Source organism: Panthera tigris, chromosome A2 (genome assembly GCF_018350195.1).
Source record: "Panthera tigris isolate Pti1 chromosome A2, P.tigris_Pti1_mat1.1, whole genome shotgun sequence".
NCBI classification, from domain to species: domain Eukaryota; kingdom Metazoa; phylum Chordata; class Mammalia; order Carnivora; family Felidae; genus Panthera; species Panthera tigris.
The window spans coordinates 57,678,443-57,702,094 of NC_056661.1; the positions used below are offsets into that span (position 1 = coordinate 57,678,443).

Consider the following 23,652-nt stretch of genomic DNA (forward strand, 5'->3'; position numbering starts at 1 on the left):
AGACAACTCAGATTGTTTAAGTGACTCACCTGTGGTCACAAATAGAGGCAGGATTGAGATCAGAACAAAATTCTTGCTTTCTAGGAAGAAAAATGTTAAATTCCTTCCAGTTCCACCACTTGAATGTTCATTAGAATGGGCATATTTTAAGATAAATGTTATGTTTCATATGATATACTTAATATGCGTTAATATGTCCATATATTTTTAATTTTCTGGGTCTTTAAGAAGTCTTGTATGGGAGGGACCTCTGGGTGGCTCAGTCGGGTAACCTTCTGACTCGATTTCTGCTCAGGTCATGATCTCACGGTTTGTGATTTCGAGCCCCACATTGGGCTCTGTGCTGACAGTGCAGAGTCTGCTTGGGATTCTCTCTCCCCTCTCTCTCTGCCTCTCCCCTTCTCGTTCTCTCTGTCTCTCTCTGTCTCTCTCTCTCAAAATAAATAAATAAACATAAAAAAAGAAGTCTTGTTTGGGAGTCTCATACCTTAGTATTTCACACCTTCACATGGGGCGCTTTTTTCACAACATCATGCCGATACAGTAGCAGACTCTGTCATCGGTTGTCTCTCCTGGTCACGGGTCCCCTTTTTCATGGCAGCTGTTTTGCCAACCCTGTTTCGCGACTGGGAATGTCCCAGTCAGCTGTGGAAAACAAAACCCAAGAAGCACAAAGTTTAACAGTCGCATACATTTATTTAAAAATAACAATGCATGCAGGGCTTCTTAAGTTAAAAATCTTCTGCACACATGTTTCAAAGCCAAAGTGCACCAAATTTCCAAAATAAAGCTTGTGGAAACATTAGCAGGCGTGAGTGCACTCAGCAAGCTGATGGTCCGCAAAGCCAGATGTGAGGACAGAATGCTGTGGAGAAATGCAACAGTGGTTTCCAAGTTAAACAAATTTTCCAAAACAGTAAACAGGGTGAGTGGATAAGATCTCGGGTCAACACAGGGAATCAGGAAAGAATCTAAGCGTAGTCTGTGAAGGGAAGTCTTGGGGATGAATGCTTAAAGATTTGAGCTGTATATGTTTATTCAAAAATATTTTAAAGCACCTATAAGTGTGCCCAGCGCTGCATATGCTGGCTTGTTAATGCTGTTAATTGTCTATATGCTTCGTTCCATTTTATAGATTCTTTGTGATAAACCCTCAGTCCCTATATTGGCTAGCTGTAGCAGGTGCCCAGAATATTCTTGGGGCCTTCCTGCCTACCTTCCTGGAACATACCTTTTTATTTATCTATTTAACCTCAGCTAGAGAGTGGGAATGGTAGGTCATTCAGTAGCACTTCAAATGTAAGATATAAAAAAATATAAATGCAAATATATATTCTCTTTTCCTATTTTGGTTGAATAGCTATTTTGAGCTTCAAACTGTCACTGCTATTCCTCTATTAGGGCGTATTATCCAGAGGATTTTCTGTCTTGTTAAAATGCAATACAAGCCAGGGCGCCTGGGTGGCCCAGTTGGTTAAGTGTCTGACTCTTGATCTCGGCTCAGGTCATGATCTCACGGTTCGTGAGTTCGAGCCCTGTGTTGGGCTCTGCACTGACAGCCGGACCGTGCTTGGGATTCTCTCTCTCTTTCTCTCTCTCTGCCCCTCTCCTGCTCTCTTGCACATGCTCTCTCTCTCTCAAAAATAAATACACAAACATTTTTAAGAAATGCAATACAAGCCAACAGCTATTCAGGGGTTTCTAATTTCTCCTGTTGTATTTGGCCTTCAATAGAATACATTTCTGTATTGGAAGCCATTGTCCTGTTTCATATCATGTTATATGGTGTTTGTATTTTGAGACCCCTTTTGGGCTTTTTTGGCGAATTTCACTTTCTTCCACATAATGGCCATTTTGTGATTCCTGTGCCTTAGGAAAGACTCAGGATGGAAGGAGAGGGGGAAACAAATAGAGTGTCAACCCGAGGGGGACGGGCTGTAAGACATGCTGGTGAAACAGGAGGAAACTCTGACCTGTGCTCAAGATACTGGCTTAGATATAGGATGGGTCCAGCAGGAGAGAGCCAGTAATTTAGTTTTCCGTGTTCATTTATTGGGTAACCTTGAACTGTCCTTTTTGATGTATTTTGATGTCCTATTTACTTATTCAACAGACTTCCAGTTTGGCCGTGATGGAGTAGCTGGTATAAAATGTGACCTCTTACTGCGGATAACTTTAAAAAATGGATAGAACTTAAGCAATAGTTTTTAGGCATTGGGCAGTGAGTAGCTTGGAGCCATGATCTTTGAGCCAAGGGAAGCACATGAGGTGACCTCCAAATTCACCCTGGCTTCCCGCTTGGACATATTTTGCAAACCACAGTGCCGGAAAAGAATACCCTAATAACCTAATTACCATTTCTTTCTTTCTTTTTCTTTCTTTCTTTCTTTCTTTCTTTCTTTCTTTCTTTCTTTCTTTCTTTCTTTTTTTTTTTTTTTTTTTTTTTTTGTGGTGGGAACACTTAGGATCTACTCTTTAACAAATTTCAAGTATATAATACAGTGTTCTTAGCTATAATCACCATACTATGCATTAGCTCCCCAGACTTGTTAATCTTGCAGCTGGAAGTTTACACCCTTCAACCAACATCTCCCAACTTCCCCCAGACTCCAGCCTCTGGTGACCATCACTCTACTCTCTGTTTCTCTGGGTTCTGGTTTGTTAGATTCCACATATCAGTGCAATCATACCATATTTGTCTTTCTCTGTATGACTTAATCTCATTTAGCATAATACCCTCAAGGTCCATCCATGGCGTCACAAATGATGAGATCGCTTTCCTTCTTCATGGCTAAATAGTATTCCATTGTGTATAGACCACATCTTCCTTATCCATTCATCCATTGACAGATGCTCAGGTTGTTTCTGTGTCCTGCTTACTGTGAATAATGATGCCATGAATATGGGGGTGCAGATATCTCTTTGAGATTACTGTCTCTTTTTGTCATGGTTTTGAAATAGTAATTTTACTTTTCTCTCCATGAAATTATTCCCCCACTTCTGGTTTTATTGACAAATGGCACTGTGTAAGTTGAGGTATATGGCATAATAATTTGACTGACATATTTTGGAAAATGGTGACTACTCAAAGCTTAGTTAGTATCCATCATCTCATATGGGGACAATAAAAAGGAGCAAAAATAGAAAGGAAAATAATTTTCCCTTGTGATGAGAATTGTTAGGATTTATTCTCTTAGCACCTTTCCTGTATATCACACAGGGGTGTTAGCTGTAGTCACCATGCTGAAAGTGACATCCTAGGACTTCTTTATCTTACAGCTGCATCTTTTGCCTGCCTTCTCCAATTCCCTCTCTTTCCACCCTCTGCCTTTGGTGACCGCAAGTCTGATCTCTTTTTCTATAAGTTTGGGGTTTTTTTTTTTGTTTTGTTTTTAGAGTCCACATATAAGTGGGATCATACATTATTCATCTTTCTCCAACTTATCTCACTTGGTATAACACCCTCAGGGTCCATTTATGTTGTTGCAAATGGCAAGATTTCCTTGTTTTCTATGGCTGAATGATATTCCATCTGTATTCCAGATTTATATTCCAATTTTATAAGTTTATCTATAAATTGTGTGTGTGTGTGTGTGTGTAAATATATGTTGTGTGTATACATTGTGTGTGTGTATATATATATACATACACAACAACTTCTATATCCATTCATCAACCAATGAACACTTAGGCTATTTCCATATCTTGGCTATTGTAAATAATGCTACAATGATATCTTTTCAAGCTAGTGATTTCATTTCCTTTGGTTATATTCCCAGAATTGGGATTGCTGGGTCATGTGGTGGTTCTATTTTTAATGTTTTGAGGAACCTCCATGCTGTTTTCCATAGTGGTTGCACCATTTACATGCCCACCAACAGGGTTCCCTTTTCTCCACATCCTCACCAGTATTTATTATCTGTTGTCTTTTTGAGGATGGCCATTCTAACAGGTGTGAGGTTAGCACCTCATTTTAGTTTTGATTTGCATTTCCCTAATGGCTGGTAATGTTGGACGTCTTTTCATGTACTTGTCTGCCTTTTGTGTATCTTCTTTGAAAAAATGTTTATCTGGGTGTCTTGCCCATTTTTAATTGGATTATTTGGGTTTTTGTTTTGTTTTTTTGGTTTTTTTTTTTTTTTTTTTTTTTTTTTTTTTTTTTTTTTTGCTATCTTATCATTCCGTTTCTACAGCTGTGGTCCAAATATGATTTCCCATAGCATCGCCAAAGTAGGATGGAGTTTTTATTTTATTTTATTTTATTTTATTTTATTTTATTTTATTATTTTTCAGGTTTATTTATTTATTTTGAGTGAGAGAGAGCATGAGTGGGAGGGGCAGAGAGAGAAGGAGAGAGAGAATCCCAAGCAGTCTCTGCACTGTCAGCAAAGAGCCTGATGCGTGGCTTGAACTCACAGTGAGGTCATGACTTGAGCCAAAATCAAGAGTTGGACACAACTGACTGAGCCGCCCAGGTGCCCCTAGGATGGACTTTTTAAAAAGAACTTGTTAAACATCAAGGGGTACAAAAGAGAAAGCCAGGAACATACAAGAAGCATAAGAAGAGTTTTGCTTACAAAAGTTTTTAGTTTAGCAGACTTGATTGGGATGTGGGCATTGTGCCACTCACTTCTTTCCTCCCCAGCCCCTAGAGGCTGGTACAACCAGACAGGCTCTTGACAGGGGTTCTTCTTTCCCTGCTCCTGGCCTGGGTACACCTGGTAGGCATCACTAATGGCCCACAGACTCAGCCTCTCAGACATGGTGAGTTGCTCATTGCCTGGTCAAGAGAGTGATTCTACTTTATCTGCCTTTGTAAGGTCCTTCCTCTTGGTTCTTGTTTATGGACTGATAGACTCTTCTCAGTCCCCAGATGATAAGCAAAATTTTGATAACTGACACAATGCATTATGTCACTCTTAAGTCAGATCCAGTCTACGGGATACAAGTCCAACAGGTAAGATGCCTACCCACATACTACCCCTGGCCCCAGTGCGACAGATGTTATGAGAACATCACAGCAGTGGGTCCTTCTGCAAACAGTTGATTGACATGGGAGCCTGCTGGGTTTTTTTCTCCCCGATATTCTCTGCCGATGTTTTGCCTGGTGTTTTAGCTATCTTAAGGCTATGTAACAAACCACTCCAAGAGAGTGGCTAAAAAAAATAGCAAAAGTCCACGAGTTGGGGGGGTTGATTGGGTCAGCTGGGTAGTCCTTGCTTGGGGTCTCTTAAGGGGCTGTAGGCAGTTGGTGACTGGGGCTGGGTTATCTTGAAAGCCTCTTTAGTCACATGTCTGCCACCCAGGCTTGGAAGAGTGGCTGGCACTCCACAGGTACCTCTGTGTCTCTGTCTCTGGTCTTCCCACAAGTGGCCTCTCCAGTCTTACATGACCATGGAAGCCTCCATTCACTGGCAGTTTGTGAATCTCTGTATTTCCTATTCGACATCGCCACGTGGGGATGAAAGAAAACCGTAAATACTCAAATAAATAGTGTGCAGCCAGGACCACAACAGTTTAAATTCTATATAAATCAGGAAGAGAAATTTCAAGAAGGCATCTAGTATACAAGTCTTGGATTGTCTACCAGGTTTTCAACATCACTGTACTTCCCAAGGAACAAGCCCAGGAGGGGATAAACCTGGGCCTCGTGTGTTTTGGGAGCTGGTGATGACCACCATGGACAGTGGGAGGGCAAGAGACTTGATGTAGGCTCTGGCTGCCTGGATATCCCCCCCGCCCGGCACAACCACATCCACTGTGGGGTCTCCATCAAGTTTCTCCAACCCCTCTCGGTCTATTTTCCCTCCTCTGAGAAGTGAGGATCATAGTAGCACCTCTCTCACTGTTTTTGTGAAGCATGGGTGAGCTATTTCACCAAAAGCATTCAGAACACCTATCTGTCCATTACAGAGTAACGCTCAAAAAACTGGTAGCTATTATTGCCATGGACACAAGATCTTAGAATTTTTGCCATGAAGCATCAGATTTTTATTGACAAGCTTTTGGCCTGACATCCCTATCTCTCTGAAAATGTTGATGTGCGTATATATGAGTAGACATAAATAGAAAGAAGAATAAAAATGTTCCAATGGGTTTGACACAAAGACAATTCTCCTTTGGCAATTATGAAGCTATAAAAAGAACGAGAGCAGCTAGTGTTCTCAACACGTTCCCAAACAACGTGGCTCAAGGATCAATTACAGTACAGAGAAGAACTAAGTACCGTGGGAGCTCCTTTGCAAAGCCCTATGAAAGTTTCAGGGCTGATTGGTTTTTGTTGTTGTTGTTGTTGTTTTGTTTTTTTGTTTTTTTGGGCAGCAAGAAAATTTGTCAAGCAGGAGTGTGAAAATTGGAATTGCCAAGACTGCAAGAAAAAGCAAACACATTTCACCATTTTGAGGAAGCATCAAGGTTGGGCTTCTCAGCTGTTGTCCTGGATGAAAGAAAATACAGGCCCCTGGCTAGAAAAAATGGAACATAATTATGTTATGATGAGCTGGGAGAAAATGGCAAAGAAAAATTGTAATGCAAAGCATGATGGATGCTAGTTTGTCAGTCGGAACTGCTGGAATATAGCGGTAGAGCATTTTCCAACTTGGCAAGCAGAAACACAGCAGCGTATCACATCTCTTTGTTTTGTTTTGTTTTTTTTCCTCAACATAATTATGTCAGGTTTGTAGAATGGATTGTAGAGTCATCGGTAATGAAAATAAAGCAGATATACCACCTTAAGGCACAAAACTGTAATTCTATTGAGGAGAAATTTCCTGTTGCTTATTTATATTTTGAAAATTACACAGGGGGCCTTCTCTTAGGGTAGTTTACGTGATGGCAAACCATCCGTCTTTGAATACATGGCTTCCAGGTAGTGTGGATTTTATTCACATCCAGTCAGCATTAATCACATTTTACATCATGATTTATGTCACAATCAGGAAGACTCAACTCAGATCATTAATCAAGGAGGCTCAGTTTCTTTTTTTTAAATTTTTTATTTTATTTATTTATTTATTTATTTATTTATTTATTTTTGAGAGAGAGAGACAGAGCATGAGCAGGGGAGGGGCAGAGAGACAGACACACAGAATCCGAAGCAGGCTCTAGGCTGTGAGCTGTCAGCACAGAGCCTGGTATGGGGCTCGAACTCACGAGCTGTGAGATCATGACCTGAGCCGAAGTCGGACACTTAACTGACTGAGCCATCCAGGCGCCCCAAGGAGACTTCAATTTCTATTTGTTCTTCTGCAAAGGGTGCATGTAGTCCAGTGATTTGGTTTGGTGGTAAGTTAACGGGTTTTTTTTTCACAGAGGTAGAAGATGTATTCTGCTTTAATGCAGTATTTCAATTTCATATGTTTTCGTAACTAAATAAGAAATCTGAGTGATGATTCAGATATTTTAACAACCAAATTACTCAGAGCATATTCTTTTAATTTATTTACTGGGAGATTAATCATTTCTAATTTAACAGAATAACCATAGATATACAGAGATTATATTTGGCAAGCCATATTAAAGGAAAACAACCAATATGTCTGAACTGCTTTAATTAACAGAAATAACAAACATATATTACATATGCAGGTGTATGTTTTGAAAACTAACTTTGGAGTCCAGCATGCGGGGTGAATTGGCAACTCGAGGACTGGAGGCACAGAGACCAGTTAGGACATTATTTCAATGGTCTGGGAAGGAGGCGGGGAGCACCTGACCCCAGGGAGTGGTACTCGGTCGGAAGCAAGGGGACAGACTAAGTGGCAATGAGCAGAAACCTCTGAGAGGAACAAATGATGAGCGGGGCAACAAGTCATGGGAGGTAAGCCTGGGGAAGATGTTTACACAAGACTGACGTCTTCTTTCCAGTATCATTTTTCTTCACTAAGAAGCTGCTACCATGCTTAAAAATCAAAACATCATTATTATAGTAGTACTTAAAACTTCTACATAGTGTTCATTGAGGGTTCTCCCTCTGTGCTGAGTCTTTTGTCAGTCATTTAGAACTCCAGAATTTAAAAAAATATATCGCACATTCATATTTTTTGACTATTTGTGTATACATTATTCATATATATACATAAAATGCACTTGCATTTTATGCAAGAAAAATTACAGGTCTAAGTAAGTGCAGAAATATACCATGCTTATCAATTGGAAGACTCAACTTAGTTAAAATGTAAAAGCTCCCCAAACTGATCTTTAGTTTTAATCTGATCTCAATCAAAAGCCCAGGAAAAATGGATAAGTGAATTGTAAAACTTACATGAAGTGCAAAGAATATAGAGTAGCCAAAACAATATTGAAAGAGTACAGTAAAGCTGAAGCCCTCACGCAGTCTGATTTCAGGACTTACTACAAGGCTAAAGTAATTGAAACACAGCATGGTATTGGTGTCACAATGGACAAATGGATATTGGAATAGAAGAGAGTCTAGAAATAGACTTACATATAGTCAATTGGTTCTTCAACAAATGGCACCAGAACCCAATTTTAAAAAAAGGCAAAAGACTTAAATAGGTACTTCAGAAAGAAGAAATACAAACAGCCAATGAGCACATGAAAAGATGTTTATGTCTTAGTCACCAGAGAAATGCAGTCTGAAACCCAAATTAGGTCCCATTATGCATCCAACTGAGTGGCCAATGTTAAAAAGATGGACAATATCAGGTGTTTTCAAGGATATGGAGCAACCAGAAGTCTCACATATGACTTGGGGGAGTATAAAATGGTACAACTTTGGAAAACTGGTGTTTTCCAACACATTAACTAATGCAGTTCCCAGAAATGCCATTTACAGGTTTTACCAAAGTTAAACAAAAATATATCTTCACATGAAGATACACAGAAAAAATAGTAAAAAACAAACAAACTAAAAACAACACAAATGTCAAATAGGAGGAGAATAGACACACAATTTGTATCACATCCATAGAATGGAATACTAACCAACAATACAGAGGAACAAACCACTGATGTATATAACAGCATGAATGAATCTCAAAAATAATATGAGTAAAAGAAGCTAGACAAAAAAAGTACATACTGTATGATTCCATTTATATGGAATTCTAGAAAAGGCAAAATGATCTACAGTGACAGAAATCAGAGTAGTGGTTGCTTTGAGTGGGGACAGTTGACTAGAAGCGGGTACAAGGGAATTTTCTGGATGATAGAGATGTTCTTTATCTTGACTGAGTGTCACTTACATGGGTGTAGATATTTTTCAAAATGTATTGATTGCATACTATGATCTGCATTTCACCATATGTAAATGTTACTTCAATGAAAAAAATGCAAACATTCCTAAGGAATAATAGTTTCGTCAAATATTTACATATGAGAGGTCTTTAGAAGTCTTCTGACATAGTCCCACATTGATAACTACACTAATTAGCATAACTACAACTCCACATTATCAAAACTCAAAAAACGTGGATGTAACCAAAATTGTCTCAAGGGCAATTTGTAACTTTTATTATTAAACATTTATAACTGTGTCAGTATATTGGATGTCACCCCATCCTCCCTTTGGCTGAGAAGAAATCTTAAAACCTGATTTCCCCTGGCAATACATATGGGGCTTAATAGTGGGGGAGGAATTATAATTCCCTTGATCACTCCTGACTTCTACTGATTTTGTGATCTGCGTTCTAGAGTTTTACTTCCTTTGCTCTTTTCATGCTGCTTCTTTTCCTGGGATGACATCCATAATGCCAGCACAGTATTTTCACCCAAGGTTGTGTGTGGAGTCCACAGGGCTGGAATTTTGAAGCCGCGGAATAGTTTCATAATGCAACAAAGCACATCAAATGATGCGTATGTTTCTATGGATCTTTCATTGGTCATTTTTTACATCTGATACCCAGTATCTGGCCATGTAGCTGGGCTCTCTCCTTTCTGCTTCTCCTCTTCTCCCCCTTGGCTTGCTGCAATCCCCAGTACCCCTTCTCATTTTGTAGTTTCTCTCCTTGCCAATCTAGGCTGGGCTCTGGAGTCTAACTTCTAATATGTTGGATGGTCCACTAAGGTCATTTGCTGAAATTCCTGAGAGGGATTTAAAAAAAATTTTTTTTAATGTTTATTTATTTTTGAGCGAGTAAGACAGAGCATGAGTGGGGGAGGGGCAGAGAGAGAGGGAGACACAGAATCTGAAGCAGGCTCCAGGCTCTGAGCTGTCAGCACAGAGCCTGATGCGTGGCTCAAACCCATGAGCCATGAGATCATGACCTGAGCCAAGGTTGGAAGCTCATCAAGGTCATACCGAATCACCCAGGCACCCCCCTGAGAGAGATTTTAAACTCATGAATATCCTCCTTTTCATTGACTGTCGCAAAGAAATACCAAAAGTATATAAAAGAAATACCAAATAGCCTCCAACTGGAAGAAAAGTGGATGGAGTATGTAGCTATGCAGCCCTGGGGAAGAGAAAAGGAAAATCTTTCTTTTTTTATTTTTTTATTTTTTATTTTTTTTAAATTTTTTTTTCAACGTTTTTTATTTATTTTTGGGACAGAGACAGAGCATGAACGGGGGAGGGGCAGAGAGAGAGGGAGACACAGAATCGGAAACAGGCTCCAGGCTCCGAGCCATCTGCCCAGAGCCTGACGCGGGCTCGAACTCACGGACCGCGAGATCGTGACCTGGCTGAAGTCGGACGCTTAACCGACTGCGCCACCCAGGCGCCCCGGAAAATCTTTCTTAGTAGGACATCTCACACATCACCACGGATTATAGAGGAGGCCAGAAGGGGCCATTTTCAGGATTCTTTGGCGTTTTGCCCAAAACATGAAGAAAATGACTCAATGCCCATGAGAGTGGGACATATCTCTGTGAGGATGGTTGTCCCAGATACAAGACACCGAATGAATGTGCAGAAGAGAGAGCAACGGGCAGTGCCCTGGTAAGGTCTTCAGGCACCTGCAGCTGGGACAGCATTGCTTCCGACCCACACCACACGTGCCCTCAAGTGACACACAATTTAGTCTAAAACAACTCTTAGACTATCAATTGTGGCTCACAGGGGAAGACCCAGGAGTGTCAGATCAGGTGGAGAAAACACTAAGGGGGACTTGTCCACACGATAGCAGAGAAAATAGAAGATCTGGACAGATGGGGACCATCATTAGTATGTGCAAGATGAAAAGAAATGGCGCACAGCTATGCAAGTTTGTAACAACAGAAATGCACAAAATATTGCATGGAAATAAAGAACCCAGTCTGGAAGAAAACATAATTTGAGAAACAGAAGAAAACTTCAAGGTGTTTTTCATGATGCAGATGAATTGAAAGAGGGTATGAATTCAATCAAACTAGCTCAATATTGAGGTAATAAAATAACAGAATGAAAAGGAAAGAGATGCGGAAAAGAGATGCGGAAAAGAGATCCAAACACTATGACAGATCTGATACATAATTTAAAAGGAGCCAGAAATCAAATTCCTGATATAGAAAAAAAGTTTGAGATAATCACAGTAACTTCAGAGGAAAAATACAAAAGGACTAAAGCAATGAAGAAGGTGACAGATTTGCAGGAATGACAAAATGAACCAACGTAAAGATAACGAGAGTCAAATACAGAACCCAAGACATTGACCAGATGAATGTTCATAAATATAATAGAGAAAAAAATCCCTCTAATGAAAGACCAATAACATCTTTGGCTCATAGGGGCACATATGGTTTAGAGGAAAATTCATACAGAACAATCAAAACCTTACACTTTGTGAAGTTACTGAATTTTGAGATGAAAGATGTAATTTTTCAGGCATCCAGATGGATGAACAAGTCATTTACAAGGGAGGACAGGACGTCAGTTTTGATTTCTCCTCCATAGCCTTCATTTCCAGTAAACACTGTAGTGATGTCACATTGGCGGTGTTCTGAGGGGAAGAAGGTGTGACCCAGGATGATGACAACCAGCCAAAGAGTTATTCTAGTAGAAAGGAAACAAGAAGTCCCACTCAGACACGAAAGAGTCCAAGAAATATTGCATTTGGCATTTCTTGTAAAAAAAAAAATGACAATAAATAGAACCAATGATGAGATTAATTTTTTTCACTTTTATGCAGTAAAGAAAGAAAACTTTATTTTTATGTTTTATTTATATTTAAAATTTTAAGTTTTTAAAGAAGTTTTTATTTATTTTGGGAAAGACAGGGTATGTGTGTGCACACGAGTGGGGGAAGGGCAGAGAGAGGAAGAGAGAGAGAATCCCAGGCAGGCTCTGCACTGTTACTGTCAGCATAGAGCCCAATGTGGAGCTTGAACTCAGGAACCGTGAGCTCACAACCTGAGCCGAAACCCGGAGTTTGGCACTCAACCGACTGTGTCACCCAGATAACCCTCTTTAATTTTTTTTTTCTTGAGAGAGAGAGGGGGTGGGGAGAGGAGCAGAGGGAGAGAGAGAATCTTAAGCACGCCAGGCTCCATGCCTAGCGGGGAGCCTGACATGAGGCTCGATCTCACCACCATGATTCATGACCTGAGCCCAAATCAAGAGTCGGTTGCTTAACGGACTGAGCCACCCAAGCGCCCCTAAGGAAAACTTTAACAAATTTTTGAAATAAATATGAGAATGGCCAATTGAGTTTAGGAAAGACAACAACAAGAGGGGTGACTTACCCTGTGGAATACTGAAACACTGTAATGCAATTGCACGAAACAAAGCAACGTGGAGCCCAGGGAAGAACAGACAGCTATTTCACTGGAACTCAATGAAGTCCCTTTCCTGACTCACGCGTTTATGGGAATTGGTGTCTGTTAGATGTGGCATATAAAAACAGCAAGGTAATGTAATAAATTCCGTTAGGTATTTGAGAAATAAGTTGAAAAGCTATCTCACAAAATGTAACACAGTTCATCTTTAATACTGTAAGAATTTAAGAGTTTAAAAAAAGGAATAATAAGAGGGAAAATCATAAGAAGATGAGGAAATTGTAGGTGATTTCTGGGTAGGGAAGGACTTTGTCATTCTGATACCTAAAGAAAAACAAATGAAAATTGCGGTAAGATTGACGACTTGACATTTGAAATGTTTCTATGTGACAAACCACCACACAATGATTAAAATCAAATGTGAACTGGGGAAAATTTGGCTGTCTATGTATCTATCTATCTTCCTAATAGGCAACTAATTTGTATCTTTAACATGTAAGAACTTTGCAGGAATGAATAGGAAATGAATGACATGAACAGAACAATCACAAAGACAAGAAACATTTAATTTCTTTTTAATGTTTATTTACTTTTGAGAGAGAGAGAGAGCGAGCAGGGGAGGGGCAGAGAGAGAGGGAGACACAGAAACCGTAGCAGGCTCCAGGCTCCGAGATGTCAGCACAGAGCCCGACATGGGACTCGAACCCACGAACCGGCAGATCATGACCTGAGCCGAAGTAGGATGCCCAACCGACTGAGCCACCCAGGTGCCCAAGTTTTCTACTTTTTAAATGTTTCTTGTCTTGAGGCACCTGGGTGGCTCAGTCAGTAAAGCGTCTAACTTCAGCTCGGGTCATGATCTCACAGTTTGTGAGTTCGAGCCCCGTGTCGGGCTCTGTGCTGACAGCTCGGAGCCTGGAACCTGCTTCGGATTCTGTCTCCCTCTTTCGCTGTGCCCCTCCCTCATTCATGCTCTGTCTCTCTCTCTCTCAAAAGTAAGTAAACGTTAAAAAAAAAAAAGTAGAAAATGAAGCAAATATTTCCTTTTATTTGTAGACAAATGTAATTTTCAAACTGTGGCATGTCAGGGTTCTTTCTACTTATATTAAGTAGAAAAAAATTCAAATTGTATAAAACTCAAGGTAGGTGAAGTTTCAGGTAGTGGGTACTTTCCTATACTATTGTGGAACTATAAAGTAGTACGATATTTTTTTATGGTTGGAGCTTAATATTTTGGGTGGAACTGACTATATTATTCTTTATTCTTTTTTTTTTAAGTTTATTTATTTAATTTGACAGAGAGAGAGTGGGGGAGGGGCAGAGGGAGAGGGAGAATCCCAGGTAGGTTCCATGCTGTCAGTGCAAAGTGCAACATAGGGCTCGATCTCAGGAACCACGAGCTCACGACCTCAGCTGGAGTGGGACACTTAACTGACTGAGCCACTCAGGCGCCCCTATTCTTTTTTCTTAATTGAAGCATCGTTCACGTACAAAAGTTGAAACAATATTAGTTTCAAGTGCACAGCATAGTGATTTGACGATCCTGTATATCACGAAATGCTTACCATGGTAATTGGAGTCACTGCCACCATACAACTTTATTATAATATCATTATAATATGCTGTACAATATGCTGTAGTCTTTAACTCCATGACTTATTTATTTCATAACTGGCAGTCTGTACCTAGGATGGGCTAAGTACAGTTTTTAGGACACCTTGGCAGTTTATTATATTAAAACCTTAAAAACACACAGACCCTTTTACCCAATAATTTTTTCCTTTAGGATTTATTCTGCAGAAAGAGTTGAATCCTGTGCAAAAAAAAAAAAAAAAATTAGCAACATTGTTCAGGATAATCGAGAACTTCTCCCCAACTGTTTCATAAAAATTTCTCACCCCACCCCTCTACTTGCCACCATGAGAGATGAGGAAATTTATACTTAAATTTCCCCTCCATTTATCCCTTATCCTATAATTTTGTGTAAGTCCTATTATTTTTAGGTTGCCAAGGCTTACATTATTTACATCTGTTTTATCATTGTAAGTCTTCCATGTTCTGATTCTAAAAATGGAAGGCCAATAGACTTCATTTACCACATGATGATCATGTAAGTGTTCCTTCTGGAATTTTGAGAAAGCACCCAAGGCAGGGATTTTCATCTGCTTGAACATGGATGCGGCCCAAAAGCGTAGAGGAGGACAGTGCCTTGGTAAGCATTGAATAAATATTTAAATACGTATTTGTTGAATAAGTGAGACTATTCAGTGGTATGATTGGATTCACAGAGAAGAGAATGTCATTCTTTGTCATTAGAAATGCGGCTGGAGAGAGGCCAGAATGTGGCTCAGTTCTTCCGAGAGAGCTAAGGAAGTGACCTCGGAACTTGCTTAAAATACAGCGTCTCGGGGCGCCTGGGTGGCTCAGTCGGTTGGGCGTCCGACTTCGGCTCAGACTTCGGCTCAGGTCATGATCTCGCGGTCCGTGAGTTCGAGCCCCGCATCGGCTCTGGGCTGACAGCTCAGAGCCTGGAGCCTGTTTTGGATTCTGTGTCTCCCTCTCTCTCTGACCCTCCCCTGCTCATTCTCTGTCTTTCTCTGTCTCAAAAATAAATACATGTTAAAAATTTTTTTAAAAAAATACAGCGTCTTGCATCGGGATCTGCGAAGAGTACGTGGGAATTCGCATCTTTAAGATGCACTCAGTGTGGTCCTCCTACACGTCCCTGATGGAGAATCATCACCCTGTTGGATCCTTTTTCTTTTCATTTTGGCCTCATTCATTCTTTCTGGGCCACATACAGATGCCACAATATGCTGTATCCTATGTGGTCTTTTTATTAGAGCCTTTTTGCTAGAATTCCTAGGATAGATTTAAAAAACAAACAAACCAGACTACGGCCAATAAATTATGAGTTCTTGTTTTTCTTACATGTCTTTCTCTTACCTTCACGTTGATATAAGGTGTGGGTGGGTCTAGAATTCTAGGTTCCAAAGTCTTCACCCAGAATTCTGAAGCATGGCCCCATGACAGTCTTGGGTCCAGTATTGCCAGTGAAAAGTCTGGTGGAAAAGCCTAATTCCCTTACCTTCTACAAAGCCTGCTTTATCTCTGAGGGTTTTAGGATCTCTTCTTGACCTTACCTCTGAATTTTCACTGGAATATGTTTGCTTGTGAGTTTCAGATAAAATGAAATCCTGCTGGGCCCTCAGTGATTTCTTAGCTTGAGGACTGTCTTCCTTAGAGCACTGAGCTGAAGGAGAGGTGGTGATGCTACCACACCCTCTAGGTTAGAGGTCGGCAAACCTTTTCTGGAAAAGTGAGCATTTTAGATAGGGAACATTGGAGGCTTTGCAGGCCATGTTTCAGCCTTTGCTGAAATGACTCTACTCCGCCATTGAGAAATGTGAATGACTATGGCTGTCTCCCAGTGAAGCTTTACTTGTGCACCCTGAAATGTGAGTTTTGTATGTTTTCACGCCGCAAAATATTATTCTCGTTTGGATTTTTTCCAACCATTGAAGAGCGATCCAGAGCGTTCAGGCTACACAAAAACAGGCAGAGTTGGGTTTGGTCCTCAGACCTAATTTTGCTCACCCCTGCTCTAGGCCAACGGAGAAAGCACAATATAGTATTTTCCCCAGTTTGAGAGGCTCTCCAGTGTATTTATTGTGTTTATTCTGTATGTTCTTTTTTTTTCCTGCCATTAACATCCCCTTTCCTAACTGGAGGTACTTTGATTCCCAGAAAACAGACTGCCTTTCAAAGGATAAGCCAGCTTGTTGTTGCGGTTGTTTTGGTAACTCCAGGGGAAGGACCGTGTATGAATATGGATTCACCTCAGGCAGACCTGGGTCCTGATTTTACAGAATTATATAAATGATTACAACAAACCAAAGAAGATAAAGATGTCACTGTATGCTGGTCCCAGGTAGTAAATTAGTATATCAGAAACACATCTCCACGGAGTCAACATTTTCTTTTTTTTTTTTTTTTCTTTTCTTTTTTACATTTTCCTGATGAAGTTGATCTAGTTACCATTCCCACTTCCCAGAAGGTGCTCCTGGGCCAAGCAGCATTTACACTTATTGTTTTAAAAATTATTTTCTCTCTGTTGTGGTTTCTTTCCATTTCTTCTAGAATTCCTAATGGTTGAGTGTTAAACCTTGGATCTATCTTCTATGTCTCTGAATTTTTCTCTCTCTCTCATCTTTTCCATCTTGTCTCTTTGCTCTACACCTTAGATCTATTTGGTTTCATTTTCCAGATCACTAACGTGGTGTTTCTCTATGCCCATGACGTTCTCTGTACTCACGGAATGTCTTATTTCAGTAAGCACGTTCTAGTTTCCAAGAACTTTGAGGCTCCGATTACTCCTTTTACACAGCAATAAATAAAGCTGTGTGCAATAAGTGGAACAGCTTATGTTGTAAGTATGTCCACACTGTGGTCTCTAAATACCGTTCCCACAAAAAGGAAAGCAGGCTTCTTGGAGGAAAGGTTAATTCCAGGTCTGGACCAAGAAATATGCAAGATGAACTGCAACCGCTCATTGGACGGAATAGCCAGGGAAAGTCATAATGAGGACTGAGGTTGTGTGTGAAGGGCTCCAGAGCCAACCTGGAGAGGCTCCCACAGGCCAAACATGGGACAGTTGGAGCATCAACAGTGGTAATAACTATGATGGATGGAAACACAAAATATGTTAAAAGAAATGAGCTCATAATAGCAAGAATACAATATCTCCCTTTGGAGTATCCTAGGGAACAAATCATTATTTTTTTAAAGTGGCAGTAGAGGAAAAGAAACAGACACTTGTCTTTGTTACATAAACTGCTCTTCTGGTTAACAGAATAGATGATTCAGGGAAGTGTCTTGTTACGGGTGTATTTCAGCAAATAAATGAAGAAGGGATGGGTAGAGTTTGAAAGACATCATTTTGCAGCATCTAGCAACATCTAACATGGATTTAGGCAGTGATCATTAACAGCTGCCAACATCACAAAAAGAGAGACAAGCAGACACAAAGGGCCTCTTGAAGGAAGTTCACAACGCTTCCTATGAAGTTGTTTTGCCTCCCATCCACCCCAGTCAAAATCAAATCAGAATCTGATAATGTCTCTAAATCTAACTACCAATTTAGAGAAGAAACAGACAACAGAAGAACACGTTAAGAGACACCATGGACACACTCAGCAGAATCCAGACTGTGGGGGATTCTGCTAGACCAACAGCTCAATTGATTCTTCAAAAATTAATTTCAAGGGAAAGAAGAAACAGTGACTGAGGCTGAACCTACAGATTAAAAGGGACTTAAGAGGCATATTAACTAATCATGATGTGTGTTCAGGGAAATTTGAATGCTGATTGGTTATTGGATGATATTAAGGAAATGTTAATTTTGCATATGTGATGATGGTATTGTGATTATATATTTTTTCTAAATGTTTATTTTCGAGAGAGAGAGAGAGAGAGAGAGAGAGAGAGAGAGTGAGCGCAAGTGGAGGAGGGGCAGAGTGAGAGGGAGACAGAGGACCCAAAGTGGGCTCTGTGCTGACAGTAGAGAGCCCCATGTGGTGCCTGAACCCACAAAATGTGAGATCATGACCTGAGCCAAAGTCGGACGCTTAACTGACTGAGCCACCCAGGTGCCCCTGTAATTATGTTTTTTAAAAGAGAGATACAAACGGGCGCCTGGGTGGCTCAGTCAGTTGAGCACCCAACTTTGGCTCAGGTCATGATCTCACGGTTCATGGGTTTGAGCCCCGCATGGGGCTCTGTGCTGATAGCTCAGAGCCTGGAGCCTGTTTCAGATTCTGCATCTCCCTCTCTCTCTGCCCCTCCCCCACTCACGCTCTGTCTCCCTCTGTCTCAAAAATAAATAAACATTAAAAAAATTAATTAAAAAAAAGAGAGATACAAACAGAATCTTTTACCTAAGACTACTGGGCTGTTTATGAATGAAAGCTGTGATGAGTGGGATGTGCTTTAAAATAATGTGGGATGGGAGCTGATGGGATTATAGACAGACGAAAATTGGCCATGCGTTAGTAATGGGTGCATTTGAGTAATCGGTATATGTGGTTCACTATATAATCTCTCTACTTATGTCAGTGTTTGAAATTCCCCAAATGAAAAGTTTAAAAAGCAAAGTGAAAAGACAGATGATAAATTTGTGGAAATATTTTCATCATACATCACAGACACAGAGTTAATCTGGTTACTGTATGGAGTGGCTAGGAATCTGGCACAAAAGGAGGTAACAACCCAAGAAAAAAGAAAAACAATTAAAAATTGCCAATTCACCAAAAAAGGAATCTAAAATGGCCTTAGAATGTAAGAAATACGCTCACCCTCACTTAGAAGGGAAATGAGAATGAAACTGTATGAAGAAAGCATCTCTTACCCATTGGATAGGCAAAAATCCCAAAGATTAACAACAGAGTCTGTTGGTGAGGCTCTGAAGGAAATAAGCCCTCTCATACAATGTTGGGGGAAGTTGCAAAATGATGTAGCTCCCAAGGAGAGCCTTTGGCAATATCTCTCAGGATTACAAATGCCTTTCGCCTTTGGCCAAGCAATCCCATGGCTATGATCATACCATATAGACATGCCCAACAACCTATGAAGTGGAGCTTAGTTTATAAAGTGGCAAACTGGAAAAGCAACCCAAGTGTTTGTGCATGGAGGACTGATCAGGTACACCACAGTATATCCTCTGAATGAAGTAATGTACGCCATGAAAAAAAATGAAAAAAAAAAGCCTCTATGTATTGATGTGGGAAGGTCTCCAAGGGCATATTACTGAGTGGAAAAAAAGCTGAAGGGTATTGTAGTGGCAGGGGTTGAATTGTGTCCCCTGAGAATTCCTGTGTTGATGCCCTAACCCTCAGAATGTCACCTTATTTAGAGATTAGGTCTTTAAAGAGGTAACCGAGTGCAGACGAGGTCATTAGGATAAGCCCTAACTCAATTTGACTGGCGAAATACTTGCAAAAGGGGAAATCTGGAGGCAGGCATGCATATGGGAGGAGCGCCATAAGAGCGTGAAGACAGCCATCTACAAGCCAGGGAGAGAGGGCTGGACTAGATCCTTCCCTCCCAGCCCAGAGAGAGCACTGACCCTGCCATCACCTTGATTTCAGACTCCAGAACAGAGAGGGTAGATTTCTGTCATTTAAGCCACCTGGTTTGTTACGGCAGCCCTAGGAATCTAACCCATGTAGTATGCCACATTCCACGTGAGACAGGAAGAGAATAAGTATATTTTGTCATATTTGATTGCATTTGCACATAAAGTAAGGCTAAAGGGCAAGGATGGGAGTGAAACTTCTCAACATATCCCTTCCCATTTTTTCTTTGAGTTTTGAATCATGCAAATATAGTACACACTTTAAAAGCTAAAAATTAGAGTAAATGTAAGATTTATATTGTGTTTTTCTCTTTTTAATGTTTATTTTTTGAGAGAGAGAGAGAGAGAGTGTGAAGGGGGGGAGAATGAGAGAGAGAGAGAGGGAGACACAGAGTCTGAGTTGTCAGCACAGAGCCCACGTAGGGCTCGAACTCACGAACCGCAAAATCATGACCCGAGCTGAAGTCAGATGCTTCACTTGACTGAGCCACCCAGGCGCCCCTGTACTGTGTTTTTCTTTAATGTTCTGAGTCATCTCTGATTCCTTCAAGTTCCTGTCCATCTTTCTCTTACTTGGTGGCAGTTTTCCTCAAATGTCTGGTGACCATTCGTTGCCACGTGTGTTTAATTAAGGAAAGACGGTCCTGGCCAGTGTTGGTTTCTGTGCCGTGGGTCTCTGTTTTCCCCAGTGCTGGATCCCCTGCTGGCAGGTTGTGTGTGAGCCGGGAGTGCAAGCCTACAGTGGGGAGAGGTCCCTGCGTGGTACAGGTCAGGGAGCTGGCTGGCTGACTGGGAGCCCATGGCCGCATGGCAAGCAGAGCTGTGTTCTGCTCTATCCCGGTCCTGGGCTGAGGGACTTCTCTTTCCCTTCTGTATCCTCCCCTGTGTCTGCCTGTGCTCCACTCTGCTTCTCTTGCCAAGGACCTCAGCTGAGGCCTTGCCCTTTCTTTGGAGTGCGTTCGCTGCTGCCAGGAGCTGTTTGACAGAGACAGGAGGACTCAGATTTTCCCAGTGGTCTGGATGTGACTTAGATGCCCAAGAGTGGCTCCTGTCTCTGTACCTGCAGGTACCCATCAGGGGGCTTCTCCAGGGCTCCCCTGGGAAGAACGCCTTAACCCTCTGCCCTGATTTCTCTATCCATCAGGCTCCAACTGCTTTCTCCCTTCCTAAAATGCCTCTGAAATCCTGGTCTGCAGGGGGCACCCTTTGTTGCCTTCCAATGTTATTATAGCTTTATTACAGCTCAAAAACAGAAAGAATAGTTGTTTTCTCCCATCCTTACAAAGTCTGTTGGGAAGCAGGGGTGGCAGGTGTGTATGCTCCCGAAACAGGTCCCGGGGACCTCGCTGTTGCAGCATCGTCGTTATCTCCACTTGTCAAGTCAAGAGTACACAAGTTTATTATACTCATTTCAGAAGACAGGGAAATATAATACATTTAAGTAAGGTGTCAGAATCCATCAGTATTCAAGAAAAAAAAAATTGACCTATATATTTCCAGCAGAGAGGGATTGTCTGAAGGAAATTGGTTTTCCGCTAAGGAAAGGCTGGAGGTGCGTAAAGCGGGGTGGGGTGGGGGGAGGTGTTGGTGCCCAGAGACCAGGGCGTAAATGAATGTGCTGATGCCCCCGTTGGTGTCCACCACGCCGTCACTGTGGAGTGGGTGTGTTGCTTGTCTCTGTAGATGCTGGGCTCCCTTTGCTGCTGCAAACAGCCGGAACCTGCCTGTGGCATCTGGGTGGCATGGGTGCCTGGAAAAGCCCAGCTGGATCCCTGCTAAATCCCAGCTGGATCCCTGCTATCAGGGCATCTGCACCAGGGTGTTTCTCACTTCCTTCCTCAACTGCATAATGAAGAAAAAGAAAGGATAAAATTGAAACATTCACGGACACAACTAAGTTATGGGGGAATTGACAAGACATTCCTGGAGGTTCAGCAAACAGCTCAGGAGCCAGACTGCCTGGTTCAATCTCTGCCACTTAGCAGGGCAGGGATGACTGTGCCTCAGTTTCCCCACTGGGGGAGTGATAAGAGCAGCACCTCATGGGGTTTTTGTAACGATAAATGAGTTAATGCATGCATGGTCCTTAGAACAGTGCCTGGAATAGTCGTCCTTTGACACTAGGGCACTCAAAGAAGTGACTCTGTTTTAAAAATGCTTTTCTCGGGGCGCCTGGGTGGCGCAGTCGGTTAAGCGTCCAACTTCAGCCAGGTCATGATCTTGCGGTCTGTGAGTTCGAGCCCCGCGTCAGGCTCTGGGCTGATGGCTCGGAGCCTGGAGCCTGCTTCCGATTCTGTGTCTCCCTCTCTCTCTGCCCCTCCCCCGTTCATGCTCTCTCTCCCAAAAATAAATAAAAAACGTTGAAAAAAAATTTAAAAAAATAAATAAATAAAAATAAAAATGCTTTTCTCATTTGGTGGAACTGGACTTTATGGAAGGATATTTTTAAAAAATTTTAATGTTCATTTATTATTTTTAAGAGACAGAGTACGAGTGGGAGAGGGACAGAGAGAGAGGGAGACACAGAATCTGAAGCAGGCTCCAGGCTTTGAGCTGTCAGCCTGATGCGGGGCTCAAACTCATGAACTTGGAGATTATGACCTGAGCCGAAGTCGGACACATAACCGACTGAGCCACCCAGGTGCCCCTATGGAGGGATATTTTTATACCCTTTAGGGAAGGAGTTCATGTTTCCAAAATCCACAAATCACTGGAAGTTTCTGAGCAGAGAGCCATGTGATATGAAGTGTGTGTGACTTAATTGTACCACAGATCATGACCTTTAACCATTTTGAATAACTGATTTACCCCAAATACATTTTTGTCACAAGGGCTCTTAAAATAATATAAAAATATTAAGTATTTAAACTTAATTTTTACTTCTACCCATCTCTCAAGAAACGTGAAAAATATAGACTAAGGAGAAAAAGGAGCAGGAGTGGTGAAGGTTTTATGACAGCTGATTGACTTATTGAGTTTGGAATTTGAAAACTTGGGTTGGAGTCCCCATCTCACCTCTCACCAGCTGTGTTACTCCGAGTCATGTAAATATTGCCTCATTTTATCTTCTTTCCAAAAAAGCGAGGGGGTACTGGACCAGGTACAGTCCAACCTAACAAGCCCTCCTAACCTTGTTAGGTTACAGTTCTCAGCCCTCTCAAAATACATGAATAAACTTAAAAAAAAGGTGTAGGATATATTTTCAAATTTGAAATAATAAAGTAAAAATTAGTGATTTTCAATATAAAATAATTTTTCATTTCCAAAAATATCTCCCGTATTGTTTTTTTAATTTCAGAATCTCCTGGGCATCTCTGTAAAGTGTGTGAAACATGAAACGATTTGGGGCACCTGGGTGGCTCAGTTGGTGGAGTGTTCTACTCTTGTCTCTGGCTCAGGTCATGATGTCACGGTTCTTGGGATTGAGCCCTGCATCTGGCTCAGCGCTGACAGTGCGGAGAGACTGCTTGGGATTCTGTCTCTCTCCCTCTGCCCCTCTCCCCATCTCGTGCTCTCTCTCACTCCCTCAAAGTAAATAAATAAACATTTTTAAAAAGAGAGAAAAATTAAATGATTTATGCACAGCTTTTCAGGAGGGCTTGGAGAGCTCTGCTACTTTGACAATAGAATTCTAACCTCTCAGCATGACATAAAGTGAAGATCATGATCTGGTGTCTGTTCTCCATCCCTTCTCCTCATCTACTCCTTCCTCACCTCCCAAACTTCCATTCTGGCATTAAGACAACTCTTAGCCATTTCTTAATGTCCTCTGCATCCCCACTGTCCAGCATGTGGTGGGCGCTCAACAAATGTTTGTTAAGTGGACATCTCGATTTTGCTTTGATCTGCATTCAAAAGATAAATAG

The 23,652-nt window shown here is 41.3% G+C and overlaps 1 protein-coding gene across 4 annotated transcripts in view; it reads left to right on the forward strand.

Moving 5' to 3' along the window:
* Nucleotides 1-23,652, forward strand: part of MGLL (monoglyceride lipase) — a 245,209-nt gene that overhangs the window by 70,909 nt on the left and 150,648 nt on the right. Inside the window, exon 1 of one of the 4 annotated variants that reach the window (XM_042962286.1) lies at nucleotides 14,765-14,866. The exons of 1 other annotated variant lie outside the window; for it this stretch is intronic. In XM_042962286.1, coding sequence (XP_042818220.1) covers nucleotides 14,827-14,866 — 40 coding nt within the window. In that variant the 5' untranslated portion in view covers nucleotides 14,765-14,826. Of the gene's footprint in view, nucleotides 1-14,764; nucleotides 14,867-23,652 lie in introns of those variants that run through there. 2 more of the 4 variants (XM_042962295.1, XM_042962300.1) reach the window with 2 other exon arrangements.